Source organism: Budorcas taxicolor, chromosome 25 (assembly GCF_023091745.1).
Source record: "Budorcas taxicolor isolate Tak-1 chromosome 25, Takin1.1, whole genome shotgun sequence".
NCBI classification, from domain to species: Eukaryota; Metazoa; Chordata; class Mammalia; order Artiodactyla; family Bovidae; genus Budorcas; species Budorcas taxicolor.
The window spans coordinates 44,519,938-44,541,456 of record NC_068934.1 but is presented as its reverse complement, the minus strand read 5'-3'; the positions used below and the strand labels follow the sequence as shown (position 1 = coordinate 44,541,456).

The 21,519-nt window shown below is 58.1% G+C and overlaps 2 protein-coding genes across 4 annotated transcripts; both read left to right on the top strand.

Annotated features, from left to right (window-relative positions):
* Nucleotides 1–181: 181 nt before the first annotated feature.
* MAP3K11 (mitogen-activated protein kinase kinase kinase 11) lies at nt 182–17,361 on the top strand. Of its 3 annotated transcripts, none has more exons than XM_052662498.1 (11): nt 182–375; nt 894–2,514; nt 7,530–7,710; nt 7,904–8,052; nt 8,162–8,337; nt 8,462–8,705; nt 9,195–9,308; nt 10,178–10,313; nt 10,407–10,498; nt 15,484–15,903; nt 16,475–17,361. In XM_052662498.1, the coding sequence occupies exons 2-11, from the start codon at nt 1,776–1,778 to the stop codon at nt 16,810–16,812; spliced, it is 2,589 nt and encodes an 862-aa protein (XP_052518458.1). In that variant the 5' UTR covers nt 182–375; nt 894–1,775; the 3' UTR covers nt 16,813–17,361. The 3 variants fall into 3 exon arrangements, with proteins under 3 accessions (XP_052518458.1, XP_052518459.1, XP_052518457.1); XM_052662499.1 differs by having other exon boundaries at nt 860–2,514; XM_052662497.1 differs by having other exon boundaries at nt 182–755; nt 860–2,514.
* Nucleotides 17,362–18,756: 1,395 nt separating this feature from the next.
* On the top strand, nt 18,757–21,494 carry KCNK7 (potassium two pore domain channel subfamily K member 7). The gene is made up of 3 exons (XM_052662400.1): nt 18,757–19,075; nt 20,552–20,950; nt 21,169–21,494. The coding sequence occupies exons 1-3, from the start codon at nt 18,757–18,759 to the stop codon at nt 21,372–21,374; spliced, it is 924 nt and encodes a 307-aa protein (XP_052518360.1). The 3' UTR covers nt 21,375–21,494.
* The last annotated feature ends 25 nt before the right edge of the window (nt 21,495–21,519 follow it).

Below are 21,519 nucleotides of genomic sequence, written 5' to 3'. Positions count from 1 at the left end.
ACTCGCTTTGGGCTCCGCGCTCGCCCCGCTTCTGCGGGAGCCGGCCCAAGGGGGAGGCCGGAAGAAGGAGCCGCGAGCCGCCAACCTGCAGTGGCGCATGCGCCCAACGAGCCAAGTTGGGACCCGGAAAAGGAAAACCTGTCGGCTTGAATGCGCAAGCGCAGGGAGGTGGTGGAGCGATAAGAAGCGGGAGGACCCTTCGGGCTTGCGCAGAGTCCGGGTCTAAGGGAAGGGACGGGCCGAAAGGCGTAAGCCCTTGGGCGCATGCGCACACCTGAAAGTTGCCAGCCTAGCGGAGACCACTGGGCATGAACCCAAGGGATACTTGAGTGGCCATCGAGTAACGGCGGAGTTAATTGGCGCAAAACTCTCCCAGTGAGTTACAAGAGGCGGGGAAAAAGATGGAGGCATGGACCTGCCTGAGCTAAAGCTACAGTTCGGCGTTACGGGGGCACACCCCCGTCTAGGTCCAACTTATTTAGCGCGGGACCTCAGACGTCATGAATGGCCTCTACTTCCGGGTCAGAGCTCACGCCTTAGAGTGTAGAGACCGATCCTTCAGAAAGGCAGAAATAGTCGAAGTAGGATAGCGTCGTTTTTCTTAAAGTGACAGGCTCAAGGCAATCAAGGGGTCAATCCTGCGGTTGCAAGCGCGGTTTGGCTATTCTGAATCCAGTCACTGCGCACATTTCAGGACCACAGACTCAGGTTTCCGCCCCTTCACGGGGAAGAGGCATGAATAAGTGGTTTCCCAGGTGAGGAAAAGGAGGACCTGACAACTCGTTCCAAGAGCTCGAGGTGCAGCCAGTTCCATCCTCCTCGTCTTAACCAGCCCCCCCACCCCCGCCGATCCCACTAGGTCTGCAAAGCTGAGCTTCTGGCCCCAATTTCAGATGCAAAGCGAATGAGGCGCAGAGAGGATGGATCACACAGCCCTGCAGCATCGGAGCCAAGACCAAACTCGGGTTTGTCCCCTTCCCAAGCCAGGTTCTTTGCCCAAGTTTTCCTGATGCGGATGTAGAGGGGAGAGATGGCCCGTCGTGAGCAGAAACCAACTTGACCCTGAACCTGCTGTCATGGGAGGTGGGGGCTACCCTTCCCCTCCGTCGGCCTCTCATTGCCCGCCTACCCGGGAACTCCCCGGCCCAGTCGCCCCGCTGCCTCTGGGAGGGGAGCGGTGCTACCCGCCCGCGTCATCTGATGCTGTTTCCTGCGGGAGGGAGAACAGCGGAAAAAAGTGAAACTCCACCCTCCACCTCTGCCTCCCGCCCCCGGGGCCAAAGTACAAAGGGAGGAGGAAGAAGGGAACGGGGTTGGAGCCATCGGGTCGAGAGAGCCCAGCCAGGAAGAGACAGCTAGCCCCAACAAGAGACACTCCAGCCACCCGCTTCGCAAGGAGACCCAACCAGAGTCCAGGCGCTGCCCCTTGCTGGCCCCACCTTACACTTCGAGGGGTGCTGGAGCCAGGCTCCCAGGACTGGTCCAGACTGAGGGACGCCGGGGCCCCTCTTTGCTGGCCATGGTGAGACTCCAGAGGCCCCGGGGGCTCACCCCCCAAGCCTGACCCCACTGCCCTGGGTGGCCTTCCTCCGGAAGCCCGAGATGCAGGGGGCCGGGAGGCGACACTCCTGGATCCCCAGAGAGGCGTGGGTCTGGGGCTGAGGGCCAGGGCCCGGATGCCCAGGTTCCGGGACTAGGGCCTCGACGGTCAGCAGGGGTGGGGACCAGGGGCACCCAGGGAAGGTCCCCAAACCCACCAACGCCAGCTCCCAGCCATGGAGCCCTTGAAGAACCTCTTCCTCAAGAGCCCACTGGGGTCATGGAACAGCAGTGGCAGTGGGGGCAGCGGGGGCGGCGGCGGAGGTTGGCCAGAGGGGTCCCCGAAGGCGGCAGCTTATGCTAATCCTGTGTGGACAGCCCTGTTTGACTACGAGCCCAGCGGGCAGGACGAGCTGGCCCTGCGGAAGGGTGACCGTGTGGAGGTGCTGTCCCGGGACGCAGCTATCTCAGGCGATGAGGGCTGGTGGGCGGGCCAGGTGGGTGGCCAGGTGGGCATCTTTCCGTCCAACTATGTGTCTCGGGGCGGTGGTCCGCCCCCCTGCGAGATGGCCAGCTTCCAGGAGCTGCGGCTGGAGGAGGTGATTGGCATTGGTGGCTTCGGCAAGGTCTACCGGGGCAGCTGGCGAGGCGAGCTGGTGGCTGTGAAGGCTGCTCGCCAGGACCCTGACGAAGACATCAGCGTGACAGCTGAGAGCGTGCGACAGGAGGCCCGGCTTTTCGCCATGCTGGCACACCCCAACATCATTGCCCTAAAGGCCGTGTGCCTGGAGGAGCCCAACCTGTGCCTGGTGATGGAGTACGCCGCCGGTGGGCCCCTCAGCCGTGCCCTGGCTGGCCGGCGTGTGCCCCCCCATGTGCTCGTCAACTGGGCCGTGCAAATTGCCCGTGGGATGCACTACCTGCACTGCGAGGCCCTGGTGCCTGTCATCCACCGAGACCTCAAGTCCAACAACAGTGAGTTTTGGGGAGCGTGGTTAGAGGGTGGCATGGCCTGAGCACATACCTACTGCCAGCTCACAGCTGAGCCTACCTGGGGATCTACTAGAGACAGGAGCTACTGTTCTAGGAGCATCTCAGTTGACCAGGGGTGTCCCTGGGCTCACACTAGCCCCAAAACAAGAGTCCTAGGCACCCAAGAGTCCTTTACGCCCCAGCCCCAGGAGGAGGCCTTTACCCCAGCTCACAGGTGCCAAGTTAAAAAAGTGGAATCTCTCAGAACTGTAAGCAACCTGCCTAACCAGGGCCACTACCTCAAGGAAGGGCATGCTGGATCCTGGCACCCCCTCATCTTCAGGGAGCGCCCACTTGTCCTGCGGGTGCCTCCTGTCTCCTCCGCTTGTGGTGGTCAGCTCCTCCAGAATAGACATCTCAAAGGGAAAAGCCCCTCCCCACTTCCCCACCCTGCGGTGGTCAAAGCTGGGGTCAGGGATGGAATTCTAACCCCACTCCTTTCTCTGGCTGCACTCTAGCTGGTTATTTCAACTCAGAGCATCGATTTCACTCTAAAAAGGGAGTGATTGGGAGGATGAAAGGGCTTAATCGTTGGGCACCTAATGCCGAGCATGCGGTGGGTTGTCAGCCATGGCTGTGGACATTTGACTGGATTGCCAGGAGGGCTTTGCCTGGAATCAGCACTTGGAGTGGGCGTGGCAGGGCTTAAGAAGACTCGAGGCGCTCTATCTCCAGCCATTTCGGGTCCTACACACGGCCCAGCATGGGCCCGAGACAAGCAAGTGATAGGTTCAGAGCGCTTCCTGAAGCAGACAAGCTTCACACCTGGCCCAGAGCAGGGCATGTCCAGAGAGGCACGCAGTTAGATGTTCTGGCAGGGCCTGATGAGAACAAAGTCAAGGAGGCAGCACCCAGCACGGGAGTAGGGATGTGGGTGGGCTTGCTGGGGCCCAAGGTGCAGACTGAAGAGCAAGAGGAAGGGCCGGCAGGGCCACTGGAGAGCCATAGGTGGCCCGTGGAGGGGTGAGCGTGGATATTTTGAGCCTCCCGGCCTGGGCTGACCATGGATCAGAGGCTTGTGGGGAGCAGAACACCAGGGCCCAGTGATACCCAAGTCCTTTCCAGGGCTGGAGGGGCCTCAGGAGGTCTGCCAGCCACCCCACCCACTCCTCTCATCCACAATAGGGTGCAGGTCCCAGCGCTCAGCTGTGCCCCTGAGCCCCAGCCAGCTAGGGACCCTCACTCCCTGCCCCAGCTTGAGGGGGATTCCCCGAAGGCCTGGGGGGAGGGGACTCCCGTCTACTGTTTTTCCTCCAGTTTTCTTTCCAGAAAAAATGGAACAATAGCCCAGGCCCCTGCTCCCCACCCTCCCCACCGCTTCCTGCGTTTCCTGCTGCCCCTGAGCCGGCTTCCTGCCCCTGCTCCAGCCTCTGCTCTCTCCCCAGCCCAGCTGCCTGCAGGGGAGGAAAGAGTTGGGGGTGGGGGGGTTTGTGGGAGAGGAAGGAGCCAGGGATGGCACCCCCACTACCCCCAGTTCCCTGCTTTCCTCCCTGAGTCTGGGTGGTGGTGAAGGGCAGGCAGGGTGCCCTTAGCCTCCCTGAGCCTGGGCTCCCACCTCACAGACCCCAGTTCTAGGCCCGGGGTGCTGTCTGCGGCATTGTGGCGGGGCGGGGGGAGTCCCTGGGCTGGGGGGGCTCAGGCAGGAAACAATGGCATGATTTTCCTGGACAATGGGGGCCTTGTGAGGAAGCCTGGAGGGGAGAGGAGGGGGAATTCTCCAGGCCCACGAGTCACAGGACTGACCAGCCAGCCCGGCCTGGGCCTGACCTCCCCCAATTCTCCCCCAAAGGACCCCCCCATTGGAGACCTGGGCCAGGCCTCCCAAAAAGGAGAAGTAGGGACCATGGGAGGGAAGCGGAAGAGGTGTGAGCTGCTGAGGCCACTCCCAGGCTCCCCAGAGGCAGTCTAGGGAGGGGGCTGGGGGCCAGGTCCCTTTTCAGAGCCAGGGAGCCCTAAGAGAGTATTGGGAGGGGGATCTCTAGCCTCTTCTCTGAGTGACCCCTGATCATCCCGAAGTCTACATCAGACACCAGAAGAGCAGCTTGGGTTAGAACAAATTCAAGGCCATTGGAGAAAAGCAGGGCTCATGGAGGGGAGGCTAAGGCTTCACAGGTGTCAGGTCAAGCTGGGGACAGGGTTGGCAGAAAAGTCAGTACAAAGGAGTCCTGAGACTCTGAGTGGGTTGCCACCCCTGTCTGGGCTTCAGATGATTTGATTGAAAAAGGGAAGCTGGCCTCCCAGCTTGAGATGCTGGTGCAGAAAGTGCTTCACCAGTCCGTGAGGTACCACAGGAGGCTAGAGACCTGACCGAGAAGTAGCAGGGGTTGGTCTTCAAGAGGATGGGTGGGTCCTGGCACCAGAGGAAGTGGGAGTCCCTCCCCAACCCCAGCACATGGACCCCTTTGCCTGGTCCCTCTCCAGCCACCCGCCCCAGCCTGCTGTGATTCTTCTTTGAAACGGATATTCACGGGGCTTACTAAGTGGTCCAGTTCTGAGACTCCTGCAGCCAGCCCAGAGGCTGTTGTGAAGCTGGGAATAAGATGTGGTAGTGGATGGAGAGGAGAGTCAGCTTGAGATTCACGGCATCTTTGGAACAACTGTCAGATCCTTGTGTGAAAGCTTTAAAAAGGGTGATCTTGTTTAACACTCCTGATGACCCTCTGGCTTTTGTTGTCATCCTCAGCTTTAACTGATCAGGAGTCAGCCCCAGTTTAGCTCAGAGGAGAGGGTAGGTTGCAGGACCATTCTCTGAATTTGGAGACAGGGCAGAAAGATTTGCCAGGCACAGTGGGAGGATGTAGGTGGTTGTTGAGAGCATGGAGACCAGGTAGGGTGACAGCTGGGCAGCTGGACCCACTTCTGAATGAGGGCCCCACATACAGGAGATGCTAATGAGGAGGGGGCAGCCGGCACCTGGGAGAGGCCAGGACAGCCTGGAGGCAGTAGGCCGAGGTCAAGGGGAGGCCAGGCTCTGAGAAACACCGGCATTGAAAAGGCTAAGGGTGGGGAGGCCTGAAGGAAACAGCACAAGCAGCCAGAGGCCCTGGGAGCCAAGGACAGCAGGGAGGGGCTGAGCAGCAGTGCCAGATGCCCCCATGAGGCCCAGGGAGCTTGGCCAGCAGCAGGATCAGGAGTTGTGGCTTTAGGCCTAAACAAGTGAGTACCCTGGTTGTGCCACCTCCTCTGAGAAGTCTTCCCTGACTCACCTGTATAAGGTGCCTGTCTCCTCTGCCCCAACCCCAGTACCCTGTGCTGCCCCCTCTGTGGTGCTGTCACCCTGGGAAGTATTGCTGAGAGGTGTGCCCTGAAATGGCAACCCACTCCAGTGTTCTTGCCTGGAGAATCCCAGGGACGGAGGAGCCTGGTGGGCTGCCGTCTATGGGGTCGCACAGAGTTAGACACGACTGACGCAACTCAGCAGCAGCAGCACGGCAACAGTGCCCTGAAAGGATATGTGCTCAGGAATGTCGTTGGCTTGGATGTCCCTTAAGTACAAAACAGTTGACTATAACCAGAAAAGTGGAGAGCCCTCTTCAGACCCTCGAAGATTCTCTGACTTTGCCTTCCTTTTTTTCCTTTAAAGCCTCTCTCCTTTGAGCCATGCAGTTCCTAGTGAGACATTTGCAAGTTGCTGGCTTTCCTGTGTATACAGGGTATGATGGTCCCATGAGGGACAAAGCCAGGAACCCTTGCCGTGTCCATCCACTCCTACATTTGTCCTAAACTCCTTTCTAGTCAACAACCACCTTAGACCCCTTAGTCTCTCATCACATCTAGCCATATCAGTGGATATCTTTCGGAGTCTTTTTCTCTTCTGGAAATGGCTGTGCTAGCCACAGTGGGACATGGGCACCAGGGGTCTATAGTGCCCACTGGGCTTCCTTTCTCACCAGGCAGTTTCCTCCTGCTCCCCAGTCCCAGGGAGGTTCTAAATCACACTTTTGCCTTGACAAAATGGCAACACACAGGTTTCTTTTGAAATCAAAGTCACGAGTGCTGAGAGGCTGCCGTATTGCCTGTTTCTGTTCTGTGCAGGGTTAGGGGAAAGTTAGAACACTGGCTCGGGAACCACGCCACAACCAGGTTGTGTGTGATACCTGTTTTGTTTGCTTATGACCTTGGTTAAGTCACATTGTTGTTCAGTTTCCTCTTCTGAAAAATGAGGATAATGATGTCTTTGTTGTTGCTGTTTAGTCGCTAAGTTGTGTCTAACCCTCTGCAACCCCAAGGATTAGAGCCGCCAGGCTCCTCTGTCCATGGGATTGAACCCCCACCATTGCCTAGCTGAGGCCAACTTCTCACTCTGGTCTCAGCTTAAATGGCACTTCCTCTGGGAAATCTTCCCAAATCTTACAATTTACTTATTTATTTATTGGCTGAGCCAAGGGCATGTGGGATCATAGTTCCCTGACCAGGGATCGAACCTGTTTCCCCTGCAGTGGAAGTGCAGAGTCCTAATTACTGAAGTGAACTGTTAGTCGCTAAGTCGTGTCTGACCCTCTGCAACGCCAAGGACTGGAGCCCACCAGGCTCCTCTGTCCATGGGATTTTTCCAGGCAAGAATACTGGAGTGGGTTGCCATTTTCCTTCTCCAGGGGATCTTCCCGACCCAGGGATTGAACCTGTGTCTCCTGCACTGGCAGGTGAATTCTTTACCACTGAGCCACCAGGGAATCCCATGATGTTTACCTCACAGATTTGTGTGTGTGTGTGTGCTAACACTGAGTATAATATGCCTAACCTCTAGGACCCCCTTGGTAAATATGTCCCAGCCTTGTGTTTATTGTCTCATTCTATCCCAACCCCAGATATGAGCTCTCCAGGGCAAGGTTGAGACCAAGTCACCTCACTGCCCCCATTACCTAGCCAGGATGTCTGTCAGGTGACAGTTTGCTCCCAGCTCCTCCCCTGTCCCCACCACCTGAGCCTGGAACCACAGTCCAGCCTCTCTTCCCCAGTTCTGCTGCTGCAGCCCATTGAAGGTGAGGACATGGAGCACAAGACCCTGAAGATCACGGACTTCGGCCTGGCCCGCGAGTGGCACAAAACCACACAAATGAGTGCTGCGGGCACCTATGCCTGGATGGCTCCTGAGGTTATCAAGGCCTCCACCTTCTCCAAAGGCAGCGATGTCTGGAGGTGCAGCTGGGTGGAGTCTGGACAGATATGGGGTCACAGGGGTGGGAGATGTGGCAGCCAAAATCTAGGGCTGGATGGATAAGCAGAGGCCAGGGGAGGGACACAGACCACTTAGCTCTTGGTTGCTTTGGGGTGAAATGGCAATGAATGAAGGAGTTGAGGCGGGAACACAGACCGTTTGTCTCACCCACAGCTTTGGGGTCCTGCTGTGGGAACTGCTGACCGGGGAAGTACCCTATCGTGGCATCGACTGCCTTGCTGTAGCCTATGGTGTGGCCGTGAACAAGCTCACACTGCCCATTCCGTCCACCTGCCCGGAGCCCTTTGCACAGCTCATGGCCGGTAAGGGGATGGGGCAGGAGGGTGAAGGGTAGAGCTCCTTGGCCCAACAGGACATATCCACTCACAGACCCCTTCCCCTGTCCCCCCCGTCCCCATTCCGTTTCCCTAGACTGCTGGGCGCAGGACCCCCACCGCAGGCCCGACTTCGCCTCCATCCTTCAGCAGTTGGAGGCGCTGGAGGCGCAGGTGCTACGGGAAATGCCGCGGGACTCCTTCCATTCCATGCAGGAAGGCTGGAAGCGCGAGATCCAAGGCCTCTTCGATGAGCTGCGGGCCAAAGAAAAGGTAGGAGGAGTCGCGGCCCCAGGGATGGAAGGAGACACCGGGAAGGGACGTCTCACGGAGGGTGGGGATGAGTGCTTGGGACCGTACCCGCCTGACGCCACCCCCTTCGCTGTCCTGGGCACAGGAACTACTGAGCCGCGAGGAGGAGCTGACCCGCGCGGCGCGTGAGCAGCGCTCACAGGCAGAGCAGCTGCGGCGGCGCGAGCACCTGCTAGCTCAGTGGGAGCTGGAGGTGTTTGAGCGCGAGTTGACCCTGTTACTGCAGCAAGTCGACCGCGAGCGGCCGCACGTTCGCCGCCGACGCGGAACCTTCAAGCGCAGCAAACTCCGCGCGCGCGACGGCGGGGAGCGTATCAGCATGCCACTCGGTAAGGGGCGGGGCCCCAGTGCGCCGCCCGCCATTGGCTTCGCGGGCGGTGGGGCGGGGCCAAGAGGGCGGCTGACCGCGCTGGGATTGGTCTAGGGCGTCGGTGGGTGGGCCTGTGAGCGGAGGCTGCAAGGGCTGGGATCGGGAGTGTGTTTTTGTCTGTGGGCGGGTTCTGGCGGGAATATTTGCATGTCGGCCTGGGAGTGGCTGCGGCCGGGAAGGGGCGGGGCTTATGAATGTTCTGGGAAGGCCGAGGGCGCGGGGTGGGCCCTCTCCGACTTCGCCGCGCTTCCCGGGGTTGGGGATTTCCTTAACGAGAGCCAGGGGCTCAGGAAGCCAGTGAGGCCGGCCCCAGTCACCTAGCCTCCGTGCTAGGCCGGGTTCCAGCACTGCCTGCGCGGCCTCGGCGCTGCCGAGGGGCCCTGCGGGTTAGGATCCTGTCTCTCCTTCACCACAAACTTGCACTCTGCTTCCCTTCCCCCAACTCTAGACTTCAAACACCGCATCACCGTGCAGGCCTCGCCTGGCTTGGACAGAAGGAGGAACGTCTTCGAGGTCGGGGCTGGGGACTCTCCCACCTTTCCCCGGTTCCGGGCCATCCAGTGTAAGCAGCTTCTCCTCCTCTTGCCCACGTCCTTCTCCCCAGATCTTACCCTTTCGTCAAACCTTATCTTTGGAAGTGGATCCGTCGCACTATCCACTGTCCTCCTCTTCCTCCCTGCTCCCAGATTCCCTCCCCATCCATCTAAACTGATACCTAAGTTTCCCAAGTAGCAGTCATTTTACAACTTTTCTTTTTTTTAACAATTGTATGATATGTACCATTCACTTTCCTAAGTGCCTTGCTAATATTAGGGTGTCCTCAGTGGCTCAGAGCATAAAAAGAATCTGCCCATAATGCAGGAGACCCAGGTTTGATCCCTGAATTGGGAAGATCCAAGAAGGGAATGGCAACCCACTCCAGTATTCTCACTTGAAGAATCCCATGGACAGAGGAGCCTGATAGGTTACATGGGGTTACAAAGAGTCAGACACGACTGAGTGACTAACAGTTGCTAATATTAATTCCTCACAATGACCCTGTGAGGTAGATGTCTTTATTATTACCTAGGTTTTACTGACGAGAAAAGTGAAAGAAGTAACTGCATAGCTGATAAGTGACAGGGTCAGACCCACACAGTCTGCTGCAGTGTCTGTGCTAACTCCTAAGCAGCAAATGCCAGCTGAGGGACTAGAAGAGATGCCCCACTGCCAGTCTCAGGACCCACACTCACCTACCCCACCCCAGTTCTGTGCGATTTCTCTGTAAGCCCAAAGCTTACCGTGGGAACGGGATGGGGCCCAGCCTGACTATCCACTCCCATCCTCCAAGAAGTTGCCCCTGGAGCCCCTTTACGGTGGGAGGATAAGGATCAGGGTCCTTGATCTTGACTCAGACTCCTTCGGTTCCTCCCCTCACCCCACCCACCACAGTGGAGCCTGCAGAGCCAGGCCAGGCCTGGGGCCGACAGTCCCCACGACGTCTAGAGGACTCAAGCAACGGAGAGCGCCGAGCATGCTGGGCCTGGGGTCCCAGCTCCCCCAAGCCTGGAGAAGCCCAGAACGGGAGGTGAGTGCCTGACTGCCACCTACCCAGCAGCTCCTGCCTCCCAACAGTCCTGAGATTCATGAAGCACAACTCCCCTTCTCATCCCCTCACCAGGAGAAGGTCCCGCATGGATGAAGCCACGTGGTACCTGGATTCAGATGACTCATCCCCCCTAGGATCTCCTTCCACACCCCCAATGCTCAATGGTGAGTGGCCTTGTCTGCCGCCAGCCAACTGGTGCTGTACTCCTGTGGGTACTATGGCAAGGCAGGCCATTGCTAGAACCCAGGTCTGACCTATAAGCCCACAACTGAGGGGGATCCTGCCTAGGCCTCAAGGGGCCCAGAGTGGTCCCATTGTGCAGGGCTGGCCTGCATCAGCTGCTGTGCCCTCAGCAAGCTTTAGGGAGCAAAGGAAGACAACAGTGGCCCCTGTTTGGGACCCAAAGGAAGCTGGGCGCAGAGAGGGGAAGGAAATTGTGCACGTGGGGTGGAGTTAGAAAAGTGGCTACTGCGCTGTGCTTCTCAGTCTTTTCTGGGGAGCTTGGAGGTGGAAAAGAGGATAAGAAAGCTGAACGGGTGGGCATCCAGGGCCCTCTCACTGCATCTGGGGCAGGTCTGGGCTCTTCTGTTTTCCATAATGGCAACAGCACTTGCTGTGTATCAGGTATTCCATCCAAGCAACAAGCCCAGGAGGGATTATTATACCCATCTGAGAACTGAGAAAACTGAGCCTCTGAGACATAAAGTAATCTACCTAAATCCCCCAGCTAAGGATCTGAAGCTAAGAAAATGTTGACACTCATGCTCATAGTGAGTTTCCCCCGAAGCTTTCACTTAAAGAAGGGCTTTCTCACCTACAAGCTACTTGGGAAGCTAGGGGATCAGCAGAAAGCAGGGATCCTGGGTCAGTGGGACAAGGCTCATCTCAGCACTGCCCAGCATTTGCAGGGACTAGAAAGTTGCAGCCTCCCTTGCCCAAGGTCACTTTACAGCCCCCAGCTGCACCTGCTTCTCAAAGCCAGAATATAGGACCTGACTTAGCTGTCATCAGACCAGAGTCCTATTCAGCAAACAAGGTAGACTCACTCCTCTCACCCCACCCAGTGCATCACCTCCACCATTACCTAAGCTAGGATTCACAGTAATAACAACAGCAAACATTTATTGGGTCCCTCCTCTGTGCCATTTTATAGAGGAGAAAACTGAGGCACAGATAGGTACAGTGATTTAAAGTAGAACACACAGCAGAACAGGGATTTGAGCCCAGGGCTTCCCTTGTGGTTGAGCTGGTAAAGAATCCACCTGTGATGTGGGAGACCTGGGTTCGATCCCTGGGTTGGGGAAGTCCCCTGGAGAGGGGAAAGGCTACCCACTCCAGTATTCTGGCCTGGAGAATTCCATGGACTGTATAGTCCATGGGGTCGCAAAACTTTCACTGATTCCAGAAGCAGGGCCCTGGACCCCCGTCTGCAATGCCATTTCTTGCTCCAGCAGTTGCATTGCCCCGAGCAGGCTGTGCTACCGGGACTGAACTGAGGATTGGAAGGCCAAGGGGGCTGCTTGGAGTCACCTGCTCTAGAATGCCCCAGGTCAGAAGGCTAAGGTCCTGTCGAGCTGGATGTGCAGGCCGAAGCAGCCCCTGACCATGGTCTACAGATCCCTTCAGATCCCTTTGGCCTTATCTTCCCTGGGCTCCCAGGAGCAGGGACCTCGTCTTTCTCCAGCTTGCCCCCTTACCTGAAAGGGTATCACTTGTCCCAGCCTAGCTGCTGGCTGAGCATCTGTTTCCGCTTGTGCAAGCCCTTATCCAGCTGTCTTGGCCCACCCACAAGTGAGTGATCTTGACCTCCCAACCACCTACAGAGTCAAAAACCTAGCTAAGAATCAAAGATGTCCCTGAGAGATTGTCCCAGGTGTTAGCCACACCACTGGGGAGTCCCATCTTCCACCCCTGTCCCTGCCTGTGTGTGCTGGCCCCTGGGGAACTGGTTGTAATGGATTGGTGGGCACAATCTGCCAGCAACTACCCCATGAAGCTTTTGCCCTGGAGCCACCAACTACCACATGGCTGTGTCCTTTCCATGAGGCCCTGTAGAAGTGATTTCACTTTCATCTCTGAGTCAAGAATGGTTTTTCTGCTTTCTCCGTAACAACAGGGTTGCCACCTCTTACTGCCAGGGAGTTTAGAGGTAAATTAAAATCATTGCCAAATGACCTGGGGCAAAGTTTCTGACTTCTGGGAACCTCAATTTCTCAGGATATCAGCCTCAGTAACTTCTTTCCATTCTTAGTTGGTGTGCTGATCTCCAGCTTCACTTTGTTCCATTTTTCTTGCTTGTTTTAAACATGTTTTTACCCTGTTCTGCTTTAAACTCACTGTAAACGATCAGTTTCTTCACCTGTAAAGTAGGGGAACAGCGATCACCTTATGTGGTTGTCGCAGGGATTCTAAGAATGAATTCTTCCTTCAAACATGTACTGACACACATAATCAGCCAGGCATCATCGTGCGAGAGATCAGCAGTGCCTTGACCTCTGGGCGAGCCTAGTCTGGTGGAGGAGGCAGACTCAGAAATAAACAAGTACGGTAGAGAGTAGCGTGTGGTAGGCTGAAGGGCTGTACAAGGCCTAGCAGAGCGAGAACTACATAGGTTAGCGGGGGATTCTGAAAAAGCTCCTATTTTGCTTTTTAAACTTAGTTTTTGGTTGCACTGGGTCATCATTGTGGCGCACTGGCTTCTCTCATTGTGTGCAGGCTTAGTTGACCCACAGCATGTGGGATCTTAGTTCCTCTGCCAGGGACCAAACCCCCCTCCCCTACATTAGAAGGCAAATTCTTAACCACTGGACCACCAGGGAAGTCCCTGGCAAAGCTTCTAAAAGAGGAAAAGTTCTTGTTTTCCTCTACATTCTCTTGCTTCACTTCTGACACCACATGTGTGGAGTTTTCCCCACACTGGCCAATTCCGGGACACCAGCTGGAAGTCCTATAATCCAATCCAATCCAGTTCTGACACCGTCTACCTGGAATTAGCGTCAGACCCCACAGGTTAAGGGTTCAGGCCCACAAAACTGCTCCTCTGTACTGCAGACACCAGTTGTAAGTCCAGGTTGTCACCTGTGCTCCTCACCAACCAGCTCGACATCAGAGGTTCCCATGACCCCCCTCCTCAGATTTGATAATTTCCTTGAAGAGCTCACAGAACTCAGGAAAACCATCTACTTCCTAGACTACCAGATTATTATAAAGGATACAAGTCAAGGACATACAGATGGAAGAGATATGGAGGGCAGGGTATGTGGAAGGGGCACACAGCTTCCATGCCTACTCTAGGCACATACTCTGCTGGTTCACCAAACCAGTTCTCCAAACCCTTTGTCTGGGTTTTTATGGAGGCTTCATTACGTGGATGTGATTGATTAAATCATTGGCCATTGGTGACAGGAGTCAATCTCCAGCCCTTCTCTTACCCTGATGCAAGTAGAAGTTGAAAGTTCCAACCCTCTAATCACACAGTTCGTTCCCCCGGCAGACCCCATCCTCCAACAATGACCGCATCAGGGACTTCCCTGGTGCTCCAGTAGCTAAGACTCCATGCTCCTAATGCAGGGGTTACAAGTTTGATCCCTGGTCAGGGAACCAAGATCCCTCATGCTGCACAGGGCTGCCAAAATAAAAAGACATCAATATGAACTCAGATATGGAAATGCCAAGGGTTTGGGGAGTTCTGTACCAGGAATGAGATGAAAACCAAATATGTACTTTTTTATGAAGCACAGTGTCACAGCTTCATAGATGCTGTGGTCTCTCAGCTGGGTCTTAAATGGTAAGGGACTACTGAGCGCAAGGTGGGTAAGGTGTGCTAAGTGGAGGGAACAGTGTGTGTGCGCAACCGTGGGGTTCACCAGACCTAAGGAAGAGGACTCCTGGTTGGAATTCATTGAAGGACTTGAGAGCCAGGGACTCACAGGCCTGAAACAGCAGGCTGGGGCCAGTTCAGGAAGGATCTGGAAGTTGGTTGGGGGCAAGACTTGTCTTTAGCAGGTTTGCATTTTAGAAGGCAGTGGCCACTGCAGGGGTGGGGTGGGGTGGGGTAGGAGATAAGAGAGAGATGGGGTGGGGGTGGGGGGTGGAATTCCCTGGCTTTCTGATGGTTAGGACTTCCATGTTCTCACTCTTGAGGGCGTGGGTTAAATCCCTGGTAGGGGAACTAAGATCGCACAAGCCTTGGGGCCCAGCCAAAAAAGAGAGAGATGAGGTAAGGGTTGTGGCTGAGAACCGACCCCAAGCAAAGTCCTGGTTCACTGCAGAGGCTCACGTTTTTCCCAGCTTTGCATTTCTTCCTCTGGACCCCCCACCCACTGCTCCACACCAGGCAGGCCCAAGGAAGACAGAGAGGCCCTAGCAGCCGTGGAGAGCCATCGCAGGTTCTAGAGCTGAGGAGGACTTGACAAAATTGGGGTTTGTGGGGGGCCATCACAGGCTGCCCTACCTCCTCGATGACAGGTTCGCCAGACCCACCCATTTGGTCTAGAATGGAGTCAGATTAACCCTAGGCCCACAGGTTAGGACACATGTCCTTTAATCCAGGGCAGGGTAGCCTTAGCTCAGCCTGGGAACCCCTGGGGCATGAGGCTCAGACAACGTAACGCCCCTAAATCACTCAGCTCAGGCCTGACACAAACAACTGACCTCTCCGAGCTGATTTCCTCATTTCTGGAATAGGGACAGTGTTGTATCCCTTTAGGGCTGTTGTGTACATTGGAATTGGCCTGTGTGCCTTATACAGGCTACCACTGGAGGCCAGAGCAGGCAAGTAGAAGGACCAGGGCTGCCCAACCAGGGAGGAGATGGGCACCACACAGGTCCCAGCTGTGACCCTGGCCCCTGCAGGTATCTTCTGCTGCCTGTTGAGGGCACTGAGGCCGGCCCTGCTCTGGCTTGAGCTTGCTTCTTGGTGGACCCCGGGGCTTCCCTCCAGCCAGCCCTCCTTTCGTGGGCTCCAGAGCACCTGGCTTAGCTCCTGCTCCTTTAAAAGGTTGCACTGCCCTCCTCCACCCCCAACACTTCTGAAAAGCCAGAATGGGGATGCCGAGGGAGGACTTGGACTGGGGGAGTCAGGGGAGCAGAAGTCAGCCCTTGCTCCAGGGCCGCCGGAAATCGGCCTGACCTGTGTACCCGCCGCCAGGTAACCTCCCGAGGCCGAGCCCAGAGCCTGAGGAGCCCCGGCGGCAGGGCCCGACCGAACGCGGCAGTGGCTCCGGGACGCCCAAGCTGATCCAACGCGCGCTGCTGCGCGGCACCGCCCTGCTCGCCTCGCTGGGCCTCGGCCGGGACCTGCAACCCCCGGGGGTCTCGGGCCGAGAGCGCGTGGAGCAGCCCTCACCAACACCGCCCCGCTCGTCGCTCCCCACCCCGTCCGCCGCCGAGCCGCCCCCCTCCCCGCTCATCCGCTTCTCCTCCGAGACGCCCGAAACCCCAGCCTCCCCGCTGAGCCTCGACGCCTCTGGCCCACCGACCCCCGCGCCACCCCTGCTGCTAGAGCTGGGTGTCCCCGCCGCGGGGCAGCCCTCAGCCAAGAGCCGCCGGCGCGAAGAGGAGAGGCGCGGTAAGCAGCCTACTGCCTTGTGACGGGGGAGGAGGAGCTGGTGGGGACCCGCAGGGCAGTGAGCAGGGCCGCAGCAGTCTGCTGGACCTCCAGCTGCGCCCTCGGGGTGTGGGGAACCGAGTTCTATGTTCAGCCATCCGGGGGGGCCAGGCTGGTTGTGAAATAATAGAAGTAATAAGGCCCACCCTAGCAAACTCCTATTGGCTGTTTACCTGGGCCAGGTACTATTTCTAGTCCTTTAGAAAGGTTGCCTCATTCAATTATGATAACAGTGCTATGAACTAGGCACTCCGGTTAGACCCATTTTTTGGTTGACATGTAAGGCACAGAGAGATGAAGGGACTCAAACTAGTCAGCTGCTGAGATGGGTTGATCCAAGACCTGCTCCTGAGGCCTCCTCACTCTTAACTGCTAAATCGCGGCACTATGGAGCAGGAAGGGTTATGGAAGTCTCGAATCCCGGAGCTCACTGTGCTGTGAGCAAACTGAGGCCCAGAGTAGGGCAGTGCCCCCTGGGGACACCAGGAGCTGGTGACTGCCTGACCTGGGCCCCCTCCCCTTCGTTGAATAGCCAGTGCTGTCTCACCGCCACCGGGAATATCACGCTCTGCTCCTGGCACCCCAGGGACCCCGCGCTCGCCGCCTCTGGGCCTCATCAGTCGACCTCGGCCCTCACCCCTCCGCAGCCGCATCGACCCGTGGAGCTTTGTGTCCGCTGGGCCACGGCCTTCACCCCTGCCCTCACCACAGCCTGCGCCCCGCCGGGCACCCTGGACCTTGTTCCCAGACTCAGACCCCTTCTGGGACTCTCCGCCTGCCAACCCCTTCCGAGGGGCCCCTCAGGACTGCAGGGGGCAGACCAAAGACGTGGGTGCCCAGGCCCCGTGGGCACCAGAGGCAGGGCCCTGAGCGGGCCGGTTGCTCCCCGCTCGCCCACCGCCCTGGAGGAGCCTCAACATACACTGGAATAGGAGCCAGGCCAGTCTCTCCAGCTGCCTTGGTTTTGCCCAGGGATGCCATCCCCTCTGGGGGTCAGGAACACTACACTGCACAGGAAGCCTTCACACTGGATGGGGGGCCTGCACCCCCCCACACCCCTGCAACGGGTGGGTCCCCCGACTTAGCCGCCCCACTGGGGCCCGACACTGTACCCAGCCGGTTGGGAGGACCAGGGCCTGTCTCAGGGAATTGCCCCCCGGGGGTGGTGCAGGGAAGCGGGGAGGTGCAGGGGAGCGGGGCCAGCCTTAGCTGTCACCAGCACTTGACCAAATCCTACTACTGTGTCCCCTGCCCCTGGGCTTAGTGCCTGGGCCCCCCTGCCCTGGGGGTCATCTGGGGCCAGGGCCTCAGGATCCAATGAAGCCAAATAAACTCCCCAAGCTGTCTCCCCAAGCACAACCTGTCACCGTTCTTGGAGGTAACTGGGGGATCCAGACCATCCCATGACCCTGGTGACCTCAGGCCCCCAGCAGAATGGCAGGTGGCCTGGGCTGAGGTTGGGATCCTCTGGACCGCATCTCTCTCCCGGGATCAAGTTCAGTTGATGATCAGGTGTTACAAGGCCCTTCTTAGCCTCCCTGACACCCACACACTTAGGCCTTACTTGCCTGTTCCCACCCTGGCCGGGCCTTTCCCACCATTTCAAGCGACTGTTTGCCCTGATTTGTTCCTGTTGCGGGGTGGTCCCCACTTATCCTCAGGGCCCAACAACAACACCACCTCCCCTGGAGCTCCTTCCTGGCCATGCTGCACCCACTCCAGGCAGCTTGCTGAACTCGGGAGCCCACAGTCCTCCGAGTGGCATCTTAGGGGTTTGTCCAGGGTTTGTTTTTATCCTGAGGCCTGGACACAGGAGGGGGTCATCCACCCTGACACCTGGCTCCGCTCACGCTTCTCTTAAGAAGCCACGGGTGTTCTGCAGACCACCCCTCCCACGCACGCCCTAGGGCAGGGGCCCCTGGGCTCATCCCGCAATGTGGTCCAGGCTCCCTCTCCCCCTCCCATTTGCACTCTACGGCAGCCAGATCTACTGTGACTCGTCTTCAGCAGGGTGGGGAGCACAAAAGTTTCTCAGGAAGGGTTGGGAATGGCGGAAGTCTCACCTCTCCAGAGCGCCCAGCGTCCTCCACACCTGTCCTGCCCGCCCCATCCCAAGTCCCACCATCCCTCTTCCCATTCTACCCAGGCCACCACCTTCTCATCTGGGGTACCTGCCGTAGTCTTGTCCATATGTCCCCATTTTTCTCACCACCCAACCTCCTTCCCTCCTGGCCTGGCCTCTTCTCTTCCCCAGCTGAACTGTCGCTCCCCGGAGGGAGCTTTTCAGGCGAAGTTCCCCTCCCCCAGAACGCTCTACCATCATCCAGGGCGTTTCCTTTAGGGAGTTTATGACAATGTGAACTCGCCCTGCCTTCTTGCTACAGGGCAGGGACCTGCCTCTGTCCTCTCCCCTAGTGTCCTCAGGGTCTGGGGACCTGCTGACCAGTGAATTGGATCTGTGACTGGGTGAGCTCGTCCTCGCAAGAACCACCACCGTGGGAAGGGGAGCTGGTCAATCGCCTTGCCTTCACCTGATCCTGACCGCCCACCACTCAACCACCCAGCTTTGGGGACCTGGGTGGAAAGCTCGTTGCCCCCAGAAATGGAGGAGTGACCCAGCTCCCTCCCAAGCCTGAGCCGCCTCCTCGCCTGGCCCTCCTGGCCCCACTCACCCCAGCTCCATCCCAGGCTTCCTTCCCTCTCCAGCCACCCACGCAGCCCCTCCCCCCAGCCCCACCCTGCCCAGCCCCTCCCAGGTGCCTGTGGTGGAGAGTTGGCTCCCAGGGCACCTCTGACGGACTCTGGTGGCATACCATGGGGGCTCTAAGGCCCTGGGCCCGATACGGGCTACTGGCTGTGGCCCACCTGCTGGCCCTGGGCCTTGGGGCCACAGTGCTCCAAGCCCTGGAGGGGCCTCCAGCCCTTCGGCTGCAGGCCAACCTCAGGGCCGAGCTAGCCACCTTTCAGGCAGAGTTCGGGGCCTGCCTGCCAGCTGGGGCACTGGAAGAGCTGCTGGGCACCGCCCTGGTAGCCCAGGCCCATGGGGTTTCCAGCCTGGGCAATGGCTCTGAGGCCAAGAACTGGGATCTGCCCTCAGCCCTGCTCTTCACCGCCAGCCTCCTCACCACCACGGGTAAGGTAGCCGGCGGGGGGCGGCAGGAAGGCACTTTCAAGGCGGTCCCTACCTGGGGTTCCTGAGGGTGCAGCCCTCCCCCGACCCCAAACTGCTAGCCAGAACCCAGGCCTCATTAGGCCTGTCATCAGGGCTGGGGCTCCCCCCACCAACACACCCCAACTGGTGCCTCAACTTCAGGTGCCAGGGGGCGTGGCCTCCTCAGCCCCACCCCCAGGCAGCTGTGAGACCCAGGGGAGGTGCCCAGACCCCACAGGCCTGAGGCGAGACTGGGGAGCCTGTGCGGTGGGATGGATTCTTGAATGGAGGGAAATGGAGTGAACCCAGAGACCACCAACCCAGGAGGAGTGTGGGGGGAGGATGTTAGCTAATGAGACGTTAGCCCAGGCGAGAGGGCACAGAGACACAAAGAAATTCCTGGCAGAGGAAACAAGTGTGAAGGCCCAGAGCCCAGAAGGTGGGGGGCAGGGGGTGGGAGTGAGGTGTTTGCCCTGTAAAGTGTGTGAAATTCATTTATTTATCTAGGCTGCACCAGGTCTTAGTTGCAACACCCAGGAGGATCTTGGATCTTCATTCTGGTATCTTTAGTTGTGGCACGTGGGGTCTAGTTCCCTGACCAGGGATTGAACCCAACCCCCTGCATTGGGATCACGGAGTCTTAGTCATCGGACCACGAATGAAGTCCTGAATATTTTTTAAAGTCCCATTTTCCATCTTCTTTTGGAGAAACTTGTAAACCTACTTGCGCTGAGCCAGAAGCCCCTGTTGGAGAACAGGGCCCCCCCTTGGGACTGCGTGTGTGCTCTTCGGCCCACCCCTGTCCCCACCACTCCCTTTTGGCTCACTTCTGACTCCTCGAGGCATCTGTGTTTTACAACCCTGGACCAGCTGATCCTGTTCCCCCAGCAGGCCCTGATCTTTCACCTCCCCTGCCTTTGCACACGCCTTTCCACCCTTGAAAAGCACACTGCCTCTTTTGCAACCCTTCATGTCTAGTGTCTTGACTGATTTTCCTGTCGGCCTCCCATCTGAACCTGAGCAGACTCAGGTTCCAGCACAGGGCCTGGCACCCAGGGTAACTTGATATGCCTTTGGGGAATGAATGAAAGATTGGGTAACATTTCACCTGGTGAACTGGGAAGTGTGGATCAAAGACACACTGAGGAATCTCTCAGGTTAGGCTGCCTCAGGGTAGGACGGCAGCTCTCAGAATTATCCCAGCTACAAGAGGCCTTAGGGGGACTCTTCTCTTTTCATCCTTTCATGTTCCAGAACGTAAAAGAGTGACACAGGGAGGTTCAGGGACTTGACCAATACTCCCAGTGAACGAGGGGAAGAGCCCACAGAGAACAGGGCCTGAATAGTTCCGGCCGTGTTGGCCACCAGAGGGCAACCTTCTGCAGGAGCGAGGCTCGGGGAAGTGGGCGCCAGCAGCCCCACCAGGATCCCCATTACCCATGGCTCTCTCCTCTCCAGGTTTCGGCCACATGGCCCCGCTATCAGCTGGTGGAAAGGCCTTCTGTGTGGCCTATACGGCCCTGGGGCTGCCGGCCTCCTTAGCCCTTGTGGCTGCCCTGCGCCACTGCCTGGTGCCTCTGCTCAGCCGCCCCGGGGCCTGGGTAGCCACCCGCTGGCAGCTGCCGCCGCCCAGGGCTGCGCTGCTGCAGGCGGTTGCTCTGGGCCTGCTAGTGGTTGGTGTCTTCGTGCTACTGCCAGCACTGGTGCTGTGGGGAGTGCAGGGCGACTGCAGCCTGCTGGAGGCCGTCTACTTCTGCTTCAGCTCCCTCAGCACCATCGGCCTGGGGGACCTGCTGCCGGGCCGCGGCAGTGGCCTGCATCCAGTGCTTTACCACCTCTGCCAGCTGGCGCTTCTGGGTGAGTCCAGCTGCTAAGGAGGATGGGGTGGTGAGGAGGAGGGAAGAGGAGCCTGGACTACAACTCCCATAAGCCCCTGGGGGAGGCTGAGCCTGGCAGGTTGGAAGGCCCCTGCCCCAGGGCATGGTGCAGAGTCTTAGTTGGCAGTGGGAAGAGAATTGTGTGGGTAGGCTGTGGGTGGGAGCGTGAGAGCTGCCCTAGTAACCTCCCCTCCCCAGGTTACTTGCTCCTGGGGCTCCTGGCCATGCTGTTGACTGTGGAGACCTTCTCAGAGCTGCCCCAGGTCCGTGCCATGGTGAAGTTCTTCGGGTCCAGCGGCCCTGTGAATGCTGAGGACGAAGGTGCCATCCTAGGCCAGGACGAACTGGCTCTGAGCACCATGCCACCCTCAGCAGCAGCCCCAGCACAGGCCCCAGCTTGCTGACAGGTGTCGGTCATGGAGCTGCGCTCCTTTCAGGTGGAGAAGCCTGAGGAGGGAGCCCTAGGGAGTGGCTGGGGAAGGCTCCGGAGGAGGGAAGGGAAGGCAAGGCGTGGATGTGAGAACCTCGGGCAATAATGTGTTACTTTAA